This window comes from Rhopilema esculentum, chromosome 5, assembly GCF_057945365.1.
Source record: "Rhopilema esculentum isolate cy_ngs chromosome 5, ASM5794536v1, whole genome shotgun sequence".
In the NCBI taxonomy this organism is placed as follows: domain Eukaryota; kingdom Metazoa; phylum Cnidaria; class Scyphozoa; order Rhizostomeae; family Rhizostomatidae; genus Rhopilema; species Rhopilema esculentum.
In genome coordinates, this window is record NC_142819.1 from 9,739,353 (window position 1) to 9,751,742 (window position 12,390).

Genomic DNA, 12,390 nt, shown 5'->3' on the forward strand with positions numbered 1-12,390 from the left:
TTCAATAAATTGTGTTGCAAATTGGCAATTTTGTTACGATTCCAAATTTAAACAGAATAACAGTGATAGGTTATAAATTTTTGATTGAGAAACTGCGCCCAGAATTAAGCTGATTTTTGCATTTTCAGTGTACTTCACGGTTTTCTTTCAGGTTTAAGTGGTCAAATGTAAAAAAATTCTAAAATCAGTTTCTATGACGTCACTGTTAAAAAATCTGTTGTGGGCCTATGCGTATAACACCCTAGATAAAAACATCCCGCTTCTATCGAAGCCAGGCTAATATCATTTTATACACTTCCTTAATCCTTTATTTGAATAATAAAATTCAAAAAAGAATTCGTGCTATTTCCTTTTGGAATGGAGTCATGTTTCAAGACCGAATCGTAAGAGCCTGTGACAAAGTATTAATTCTGAAATTAAAGATTGTTTGAAAATGAATTATTAACTGGCGCATCATTTCTTGATCGATCTCAAGTGAGCCTGAATCTCCGACAAAAGGAATATCTTTGATTCAAAAGTTGGAGTGTTTCGGAAAAAACGAGAGGGTTGTCGTAATCAAGGCATTTTTTTTACACGCAGCTCTTGATCAGGGTCAAGTCTCTTCATTCTTTTCTTAAACATAGGATTAAAAGTTTATTAAAGGTTCATATCGCAAAACTGTAACAAAAAGTAATATGGAATATAACACCTAATAAGTCGCAAAGGAGTTCCTCTTCTTATCTATGTCCATTGAAAAGGAAACGGGTCACGTTGAATTCAAAAGAATCAGAAATATCGGGAAACCTTATACAAACTAGTTTCTTATGCAAAACGTGCGTACGACCCAACCCCAATCTCCTACAAATCTTTTTGAGAACTTCCCTTTCATTGTGAACTGGGATTCTTTGTGGTTCTTTATTCATCATTATTATTAGTAAACATCAACCATTCTGTGTCCAATAGTTCTTTTAACGAAAATGAATGTAGGCAGCGTGCTTGGAATTTGAATGAAGAACAATGACAAAAGAGTAATGAATGACCTTCGAATTAAAAGTGTTCTTGTTGAAGAATGGTGTCCTGCCGCGAAAGGAGTTGACCAATTATCTTTTTAAGAGTTGAATAGCTAAAGCCAAAGGGAAATATGCCCATAAAGGAAAAATAACAAAAAAATGTTCAGCATATCCAGGGGGTCATTGTTCTGTTTATCAAATAATAACATTTATATAGCTTTCAACATTTGAATGTATACATTAATCAACATTACCTTTAAATCAATAAAAAATAAAAGTTACTACTTGGAACCAGCAAAACACTGTTCTCAATATACCGCAAACTAAGGGAAATATATAAAGAACTGTCCATTTAGCTTCATCCTATCGGAAACAAATTAAAGGGGTTGGTATCGGGTAGACAACTTAAGGGGTTTTAAATATAAATTTCGGTTTTATGGGTAAATGATTCAAGTTGGCTACGAACTAAGGTCAATTTCTGGGATGAAGGAAAGACTTGCGGGCAGATGAATCATAACGTAATCACGGGTTATTGATATAGAATCTCTATTCAGTGACTAGGGTGAAACAACGTCAATTTGCAGGCGCTGTCCGCTTACTGCATGCTTTGATCTTATTGAAGTTGGATCTAAGTTGCTTACTATCTTCGTTGTCATAAAACTTCACGGAAACGGTTAACTGAAAACCTTTAAACTGTCTCTCACACAGTCGTGTCATGTCAACCCATATACCTACGTTACAAAGAAAAAGTACCATGGATACGAAACAGTTTAGCAAAATGACTGTCTCAGTAATAGCGATTTCCTTGTAAAACTTTGACTAAGGTTCTTGCGGAAAACTGTAAAAGATTACATATCCTGAGCAAGACTTTCCTTTAAACCAGTAATTAACAGGCACCAAAATTTAATTAAGCTTTGGGCTAGGGCAAAATTTCACAGTTCAGTGTGAACATATTTGTAATAAGTTGGTTTTCAAGAATGTACTGATCTATGTTGTGGCCTGGAGACGATAAGCCTGGCTGACATGGGAAATCACCGACAAGTTGTTAAGGACTGGGGTGATAATAAGAGGGCAGGGGTTATCGAGAAATATCAGAATCAAGCAAACGCGAGACTTAAATAAGCACGGGGTGGTACACTGATTACCAGTACACGCACACATATCTATTTCAGATCTTTTTTTGGAATTTGGACAGAACAATCTGAAATAACATTGCGAATTGAAAAGTTACTTGCTGACGTCACGCTTGATATCGGTGAATATATAGAAAAACTAACAGCTGAATGCAGTGTTAGGAAAAATAATAAGTATAGGCCCTGTTTCCATTACTCTGTTTTCGTACGGAAGCGGTGGTGAATGAATCCGTTTTTGCATCAGCGTTCCCGTTAATACACTGGAAAACGGATTTACTTGATTTTCGCAGTGTCATTCGAAAATGGAAAAATTGGAAAACAGAGTACTGGGAACTGGGTCATAGTATGGTCGTCCCCCAGAGCACCGGATCCTTACATAAAGACATTATTTATTTCTAAAAACGGCAAAAGCTGCTACCACAGTGACATAATTTCTGATTACTTTCTACTGCAAATCTTACATTTACGTTAGCTGCATGTTTGCATGTTTCATATAAGTTAAAAATATTTACACAGAACTTGTTAAGGTGCGGGAAATTACATGAATTTCGGCTGATATGTTGTGTTAAAGCAGTCTTGAATGAAATGTTTAATTGATGTGTGTGCGACTTGAGCTAACTTCATGAACTCTCACGGAACCACTTGGACATTGGAATATAAAAGCCAGCTAAAAGAATTTAGAGTTTTCAGCCTTGATCAATCAGTAAGACCTTAGTAACTGGTATCTAGGGTATAAGGTCCCTGACACATTTACATCAGAGAAATCTAACTGGTAAAGGGTAGCTAGCTAGTTTCAAACCAGCATGTTCTATTTGACAGTGGCGTAACACAGTTTAGAGCAGATAACCTGACCAAAGGTGGCCCTCAAATGATATTTATATCAATGATATTCAACGACTACGGTCACTTTCAAGTCATTTTCAAAAACTTTTAAAGCTCTTCAGCTGAAGCTTTAATAACTCAGCTCTCCCTAGATAACAAAAAACTTATCATTTTTACATATTTTTTGTGTTTGACATGCCCTATACCCTTGAAGAGGACCGGATGGGACTTTCTTGCAGTCCGTATATAGGGGCCTCAGGTCTACGTTTGTTCCTTAGGGCCCAGATACCCCCGTTACGCCACTGGAAGTAGACATGAAAATTCGAATAAAACATGCGTGCATATCATGTGAGCCCCGATGTAAATAAAGTTAAAACAGTAACGCTTCCACATGCAAATGAAGCAAAGCAATGAGTAATCTTTGTGTTCTTTGAGAAATACCTTCGTTAACACACACAAAAGTTGCCTAAAATGTATTTCAAAACACTATTAAAATGATCTGCTCCCATTTTTCATCTAATATCTAGCGATTTTCTTTATCAATCAAATTGGCTTTTACATTCTGGACACCGCTAACATCTTGAGGAACCTGGATTTTTGCCAGCTTACGGTAAAACTGACTCAGTGATTCCAGAACCAAAGCTCACGTGCAGTTGATCAACTTGTCTCTTGAGAATCATTGTTCATCATACGGCAGCTTGTGAACAAGTTCTTAAAAGCTTTGCGAAATAGCTTATTCATAAAAGCATAGATAATTGGGTTACAAATTGAATTGATTGATGCAATCACAAAACTAAAACTAAAAAAGTTGAAATTCTTGGGTTCAGCGCCGAAGGCATACAGCGCAGCGGCCAAAGCCAATGGTGTCCAGCAAAGAAAGAAAACAGCTACCACAACGAACAACATTTTTGTTATTCTTGCCTCCATTTTGAATTTTCTAATCTTTTTACTTGTTCTCGAACGTCTTAACTTAAGAGCGTTTGCAAGACCGCTTAGAGTTCGCGTCTTACGCGGCTGTTGCGTCTCGTTCAAATTCTCTACGTCCGCGTGATATGTTACCGTAGGTTGTCCTTGTTTGGTGTTCAACATCAACGCTACACCAGAATCAGAAGCTGTCCTTGGAGTCTCCTCGCCAGACGCTGTGGCTAACTTTGAACCATCGGCATTTTCGAATTTCTCTATGTCATTCCCGTGTTCGGCAGGCGGTTCTTCGGCAACGGAATCCGTGGCACTTCCCTCCACAGTGTTGGCTGGCGCGGTGGAAACATCGGCAAACGAGTCTCTGTTTGAATTGACCTCACCCCCGTTCTGGAGTACAGGTCCATTCTTTGTTGTGTTATTTTGATCAGCGGTGTATTTGTTAATTTGCTTTTCTGGGCTACTTTGAGCCAGAGTTTTATCAAATACCACGTCTCGTGGCAGGCTTGTGGCTTTTTCAATTTCCACTTTGTAAGCGCTACTCATATCGATGGAGTCCCCATCATTTTCAGAATACGCTCGTTGACTTCCACTCCTCATTCCTACCATAGTTTTTTCGTGATTCCGTAAAATAACAAATATTTTCGTATAGAGGCAGGTAAGAACGAGAAGAGGAGCTAGATATGCGAACAAGATGACGAAAATTGAATATGAAATCTCATCTTTGCCATTGATTGTGCAGAAATTGTCCCCTTGTCGGATGCTGCTCCAACCAAACTGGGGGGCGATGGAAACGACAGTAGCGATCACCCAAACTGCACCGATACTCATCAGTACTCGCTTCTTTTTGTAAATAGACTTATAGGATGTTGACCTTCCTACAGCAAAGTATCTGTTAACACCGATCAAGCACATTGTCCAAATGGAAACCAATACAAACAGTGTTGTGAGGGTACCACTCACCTGACATAGGGCGTCACCAAGAATCCACTCGCCCGCTATTGATGTTATTAAAATCATAGGCATTCCAGTAAGGCCATAAAGAAAATCAGCTACAGCTAGGTTGAAAACATAATAATTTGTCAAAGTTTGGAGTCTTTTATTTTTCCTTATCGCAACACACACTAACGTGTTTCCAACAAGGGCAGAAATAATGAAAAGAGCCATAAAAATCGACTTAATTACTGCTTCCGCGGTTGATTCTGCCGCCATTATATTTGTTTATTTCCCAACGGTTGGCTTAGAATCCACGTGAAATTATTCTTTCCTCTTTTTATCAAGCTTGATTCACATTCTGTAAACAGTCTTTTGCAAAAAAATCCAGGCTTCCGAATCAAGACAATCCAGGGTTACCTGCACTTAACCAAACTCTCCTCTTAAATAAGCAAACAGTCACATTCTTGAATTCAACTGTTGGAGTCAATGAAGCCAGCGACTAACGTGTTTGATGAGGCATAACGCATAACTCTGTGTTCCTCTTCGGCTATCACTACCCAAAGGATTATTAACCTGAGTTTATTCAAATTTCACCTTATGGTTACACAAAACGGACGGGGGTCTTCATGAAATCATATTGTCCGCAAACAACAAAGAGATGAAAGTAAAACGTTCTAGTCCAGTGGCTGGAGGGGGAGCATTACCACCTAGAAGGAGACTCAAAGAGACCTACTTTTTCTAGAGTATTTTTTGGTGCAGATTTCGAATCTGAGTGTTGATCAGGCCGTTTGGGGGGCTTTTCCGAGATACGGGGGTATTAATCTTTCTAGTTGCGGTTTCTTTTGTTTTACTGTATAATTCGTTTTTATGCCCTGTAATGACTACAAAAGCACTTATATTGCTAAAAATAAGTAAAGAGACTTATTTATTGCCATATGGGTCAATTCAAATTCTTTTGGGAATGGTAAGACCGAAATTTCCGCGACGGCATCACATCCATTCTACGTATTCCAGTGAGAAACAGAAAGTTTCTTAACAATCTTCCAAATTAATATACCCAGCCTTTTGTATCTAATCGTAATTTTCATAATCAGAGAATTCATCTAAACAACTGTACCGCATTGCAGTTTCATCGTCATTGCTGACAAGAAGGTGACAAGAAGGAGTGATATATCTGTAAACTACTTCTCATCCCTTGCAGAACTTCTCGAGAATTTTTTCTCGGTAGGCATAATCTAAACAGGTGTTATGTCTTTTACCAAACAAGTGACATTATCAGTGATGCAATAACATTTTCTTGGACATAAGCTGACAAACCAAGCTATGCAAATGTAGGCAAGAACTCTTGTGATTTTTGCTAGTTCCCTAACCATTTCTACTGTAAAAATGCAAGCTGAGGAGGGTTGCCTCCAGCGAAGAAAGATCATCTGAAACTAATGCTAAGATCTTTGGATTCTTACCACCAGGCGCGGATCTAGCCAAAATTATGACCGGTTCCGGAGTGATTTACCACGTTACTGTCCTGTGTGTTATTGGTCCATAAATATTGCTAAAAGTTGTTAATGAGGTAAGTAAAATGTGATTAATTTGCCTATACTTTATCTAAAATGTTACAATTTTATTCGGTTCAGTGTGGCCTTTGATCCTCTTCTTGCAACTTCGTTTGTTATTTTCAAAATTTTTCCGAAACAACTAATTTTCATGAGTTTTTCCAAAAAAGAAAGTCTAGTACCTCAATACAAGACCTCAGATTCTCATTTGCACCCGTATTACATTTTATATCATTTCGTTTTAAAGTTTATATCACTTTCTCGTTTATATCACTTTCGGGCTATGGATATCGATATCGAATATGCTTTTTAGTCACCGGTTTTCATATTGGCGAGGTTTTCAGAAAACAATAGCCACCGGTTTCAATATTGGCGCATAGATAGCATACTCCAGACTGTCACTTCGAGTGGGGACTGATTTCCTCGATTTTGATCGGAATCTTGTGAGGGTTCAATTCAGTATGTAAAAAGAACTGTAGTCAGTCAGGGACTGTAGTCATGCAGTCATAGTCAAAATTGAAATTTTAGATAAAAAATAAAGATTCACAGAGAAACATGGCTCTTAGAATTTGACCGGTTTTTCTTAAACCTGTGCAGCCGGTCTAGATCCGTTCCTGCTTACCACTGCCCCTGGCTATGTAGACTGCAAGGTTTAAAACTTCATTGGGGACAAGAATATTAAAGGGCTTTATCGTATCTATCTATCTTCCAAGTGCTTGACAGAAGAACATATTCATTAATGCCACTGTTTTTGCTTGTCAATGCTAGGTGTAGCAGAAAGCATACCCTTATGTCTCTTTCCTCGTGGTTGGTTTGAACAGCTTTAATTGGTGACGTTCCCCCTTTTCGAAACCAGGTTCAGCAAATTTGGAGGGGAGATTCAGAGTCTTCGACAACCAAAAGCTGCTTTTTCTGCCACCTAAACCTCGTAAATTACTTCAAAGAGTTGCTCTTTTTCTATCCATTGCTGAGAAACCAAAAGCTAAGAATGTATATACTACTCGGATTAGCTGCTGCTTTCCTTGATTGCTTTGGCAGAGGGGCACTTTATGAAAGGCTTCCAGTACACATAGGATTCTTTTCACCTTGATTGCACCGTAACTGTTCTGGAATTCCTCTAATCTGCTTTTCCTGATTAGTGGGTCCTAAGGGTTAAATTCTTGCATCTCTGCTTTTCAAGAGCCTATCGTAGGATCTAGATGTCAGGGGGGGGGGGGTTGTGAAGATAATATTTGAAAATTCTAGATGCCCATAATGAATAATACAACATTTCTCACTTCTTTCTGCAATATTTACATAATTCTTTCACATTCCGAGAAAGAAATGAAAGGAACCGTCGTGTTTGTAATTAGCATCAACTAAGATATTTTATGGTTTTCAAATTATATTCTTTAATTAACAACAACGATGAAAGGCTAATGAGAAAAATAAGCTCTGAAGAACAGAATCATATTTTAAGGGTTCCACAATCAAATCTTCCAATCAATGTGAAATATGAATAGCACTGTAAGAACAAGTCTAGCGATATCCTAAAACAACGAAGTAGGACACGATTTCACATGGCAGCACATGGAAACACTGTCAAATAAATGAAGTCAATAAGCTACCCTTTCCTGTGAAGTAGAGGATTGTTTCATCCGGATATTGCATATCATTAGGACCATTCAAAGTATCTTGAGTAACACAAGAAACAACTACAGCAAGGCCTTTTGCAATACCTATTTCGCATAATTTATGCACCTGATAACTTGATGCAATAACAGCACCCGTAAACCATAGGTTTTTGTGTAAGCTCTCCCCCCCGCCCCCTCTAATACTAGGAATTGGTCCCTATGATAAAAAATTTAATTTTGACAGGCTTCATTAATATATTCTTCTTTTAGCACTGCTTTTTCTTTAAAAATTATGTATTTTGTCAAAGACATCGACCTGAAATACTTACACCCCCTACATCTTGGAAAAACCCCCCAAACGGTCTGTTAAGCATTCAGATTTTTAAAATCTACACCAAAAACTACCCTAGAAAAGTAGATCTGATAAAGTCTCCTTTCAGGTGGCAATACTCCCCCTCCTGCCACAGGACTATTCGTGATCAGAGATCGCAACTGGGGGCTGGAGAAAGGAAGGACCTCGGTCCCCTAATAATCTCTTACTACAGGTATTATTTAAAAGGTATCTATGGCCAATACCCAACCTGGAACATTGGGATAATTTACAAACAAGGATCTGCGATAATTTTAAATGTAAAACATCAACTATTTTAGCCTTTCTTGCTAGTAGTCGGTTAGTTTAGGGACCAGCCATTATTTATGGTGGGGGTGGGGCGGAAGATATTTTTGGAAGAGTGCAGTTATTTTCTTACCCCCTCAATTTCAAATAGCTACAAGTTTTCCCCTAAATCCAAGAATGAGTTTTCACGGCACCCACAGAGAGGACGGCAAAATTTTTTTTGTATAAATACTACAATAAATACTGTGAATAATTGGAGAAACAAATTGGTATTAGAAACTATCTGTCGAGAACGGCAAACTCGCAGTTCAAATAACGTTTTTGAACAGCAACCTAAATGCATCTTTATTGTCAGATAAATCAAAATTATTTGAAATAAGAAAATTATTCTGATGCCCGTTTGCTCATAGTTGGACAGCAAATTGCCTCAAGTTTTTGCTTGCAAACGATGGCGAAAGATGGTGTACTTGGCAGAAGCCAGAAAGGAAAGCTTTGCAAATAAAAGAAATAGTGCAAAGCAATTAACAATTCATGCAGCCTTTGGGACAAAAAGGGCCGCTTTCAGACTGAAGCTCTAAATGAAGTGACAGTGTCTTCACCCAGGGATGCAATGGTGGGGGTTTAGGGGGTGCTCCCCCCCAAAATTTTCTAAAAAAAATGGGAGGCTCGGCCCCCCTCAACTTGTTTTCTTCCATACAGCTGAAAATCATGCAATGCAAAAAGCTGTGAAGAAATGTTGTTTCCCAGGTCAGCCATTTACGACGTAACCAGAAAAAGAAAAGAGATGCAACTGATAGATGAAAATCTATGCACACAAAGTTTGACATATCTGGATCGAAAATTCTCGACAGATTTGTTAACGAGTATGTTTAGTTGCAATTTTGTAGTGGCACTCAAGGACGAGTTTAAGCGGCAGAGGGTGGGGGGAGGGGTATTGGATAAAAATTTGTCTTCATGTCACACCCTTTATGTGACTGGAAACTGATGGAGACGCCCGTTTTTAAAACTCAGTCTTTTATCTTAAGAATAGTGTAATATAGTTCTGAAAGAAATAACAGTTTTCAGTTCTGATGAACATTTTTATGCTTCCCTCTTGCTTACTGATTTTTTATGTGACCTTTACTTGAAGGTAGATAAATCATATTTGTCGACCCCTCAATCTCTTCCGCCCAACTGGTTCCTTATTAATTGTTTTTCGAACTTTGCATGTATACTTTTGTTTATACCTTGTCATGTCACAATGGCCGTTTTTGATAAAATTGAGGGGGGCATCAATGTGAAATTTGCCGACTGTTGCAAAGTAGATGATAAGAGGTAAATGGTATTATGGCTCAAGTTAGTTTTTAAATGTTCCCAAAATGTCATTTGATGACCCTTCTATATAGACTTAAAATAATGCGTTCATTCAAAATAAATTTTCTTTGAAAACTTGGAACCCTTATAATACATGATGTTAAATTTTTAAATTTTCTTAACTGGTTTGTAACTTGTTTCAGAGCAATGTTTCATGGGAATATCTTTACTTGCAAAACAATCAAGTGGGTTATCGTACGATATAACTAACAGAATCGGGATTTAAAGGAATCAGTATAAGCCTCTGAACAAAGGAGCAATTTTACAAATAATCAAAGAAATACATGACGAATCATCCTTTTTTGAACTATTTCAATGTCAACCTTCTTTCTGAAATGTTTGGAAAAGTTTCTAGTATTTCATCGTAGTTCAAGCCCTCATTCAAGCGATTTCTTTTCCGATTTAGGGAAGTGATAGCCTCTTGAATCGTTGGTGACCAATTTGTTTCGTCGATAGTTCTTGAATATCTTTAGTTTTGAGAATGACCTCTCACCACTGGCTGATGTGACAGGTATCACCGTGTAGAAGAATGAGTAGGCTCTGTACAAATTGGCTAATGCCTTATACAGTCCACTTTCATGCATATACTGAAGCACCGCACCATCATTATAATTGTACATTGCTTCACGACTAACTCTCCCTTTCCCCTTTTTATTTGCTTTTGGAAGCTTTTTAGACAAAATGCCAGACAGAGTTAAAGCATTCTGTGTCCAAATTTGGGTTCTCTCTTTGACCATACATTTGACCTATCCACCATATCGAATCTTTCTGTCGAAATAAGTTCTGTTGGAAGCAAGGCTTCAACTGATTGAAGTATTAAAATTAGAAATGTTTTACTCAGGCAAAAATGACAAATGCCAGATATTGCCGATTTTCGAAATTATGCCAAAATTATCATAAAGTTGTTCTAGATTTCCAAGAAATATGCTAAATTTCAAATCAAGGCAAACTTGTTTAAAAAGAGGCTAGCGTATGCGCAAATAGAAAGAGTGCCCAAAATGTGTTTGAAAATATAATATTAAACTGTAACTTTACAAAATGAATATAAACAGCTATAAAAACCAGCACAATTAATTGATCATCAAATATGTGAATATGCGGTCAAGTATAGGTAAATATATGTGGCCCATATTTTTTACTAACAGAGCTATTTCTGGAAATCAGTAACCAAGTAAGTAGCTCTAAAAACAGACTTCATCAATAAACTTGCTGCCTTGTACTGGTATGTTAGATAGCATCACAATTTACTCAGATAACAATAGCCACACATGCGGGTGTAATGTGTTTGCATGGAGTAACGATAGACCGCGGATCACATATCAATGAAAACACAGGACCAGCGCCACAAATTTGAAAGTAGGGGAGGGGACCAAGGCTAGAAAAAGTAAGGGTTCTTACCCCTTCAACTGCAGCTTTAAAACTTCCTGCTTTGCAAAAAATTGGGGGGGGGGGGGCAAAATTTTGCTAAAAGCATAATTTTATGCTAGATCTGGTCTTACTCATTAGGTTATGTTCATATCATGTTTCTATCGTGTTAAGTGTGTTTGTTCAATGAAGATGGGGTCCATTTTAATGAATGCTGTTATCTGATATGAAGCTGCTGTTGCAGATTGTGCCGAACTTTTATGAAAAATTTAATCATCGATGAAGAGAACGAATGATCGAAAAACTGTGTTATTTGAATTGTTATTCTATTTATCTACCAGTAGTACACAAGTGGATTCACATAAAGGATAGCGAAGGAAGTGGGCTGCGAATTTTTTTTTATTAGTCTCTGCCTTATAACAACATTTTGGCCACAATCTTTAGATAATATCGATCTCGTGGGCTCGTCAGCCAGACGGAAAGGTTTTTGTTTCTTACTGTGTCTTTTTCGAAAGTGAAAGAAACCGAAAAACAGCATAACATTCTTCTCTTTTCGTACAATCAGCAAATTGAATGAAATTGAATTTATTTTGGAAAAATACATACTTTTCTACAAGAACCAGAAAAATTGAAGCCCACACTTAGAAGTTCATAATTTTCCAAAATATTGAGGTTGGATTCTGTTCATAATTTTGTTTTTAATATTTTGTTTGGTCCTGGGTTCATTTCGATATCGCCACTTAAGATCAAAAGTAATAAAAGATACGCTTTACTTCCGTGCCACTTGCTTGACAATGGCCTAATTCTCAGAGGAAATTTTTTAACAGCGATTGCAAAATGACACAAATAATTGCCAAATGCTCCTTCTGATAGTGTACATATGCTTTCATCAGTATCACAGTTGACTTTGGTATATAGACTTCTCTGATACCGTTGTACCAACGCAAAAAACATGAGAAGCGTGACGAGCTTCGCACAGACAGCCATCGTCGCCATATAAAATCTCGTGTATCTTCAACAATATGTTATACTACACTTTAAGTTCAGTGCAACTAAATATATATGGAATAACTCACGGCCCTTTTAAACTGGACT

The 12,390-nt window shown here is 37.5% G+C and overlaps 1 protein-coding gene across 1 annotated transcript; it reads right to left on the reverse strand.

Moving 5' to 3' along the window:
* Positions 1-1,160: 1,160 nt before the first annotated feature.
* LOC135689686 (dopamine receptor D2) lies at positions 1,161-5,374 on the reverse strand. The gene has a single exon (XM_065206999.2). The coding sequence runs from the start codon at positions 5,072-5,074 to the stop codon at positions 3,602-3,604; it is 1,473 nt and encodes a 490-aa protein (XP_065063071.2). The 5' UTR covers positions 5,075-5,374; the 3' UTR covers positions 1,161-3,601.
* Between the last annotated feature and the right edge of the window lie 7,016 nt (positions 5,375-12,390).

Excerpts from the sequence above, each read along its gene's own strand:
- LOC135689686 (XM_065206999.2), bottom strand. The coding sequence starts at position 5,074 with ATGGCGGCAGAATCAACCGCGGAAGCAGTAATTAAGTCGATTTTTATG.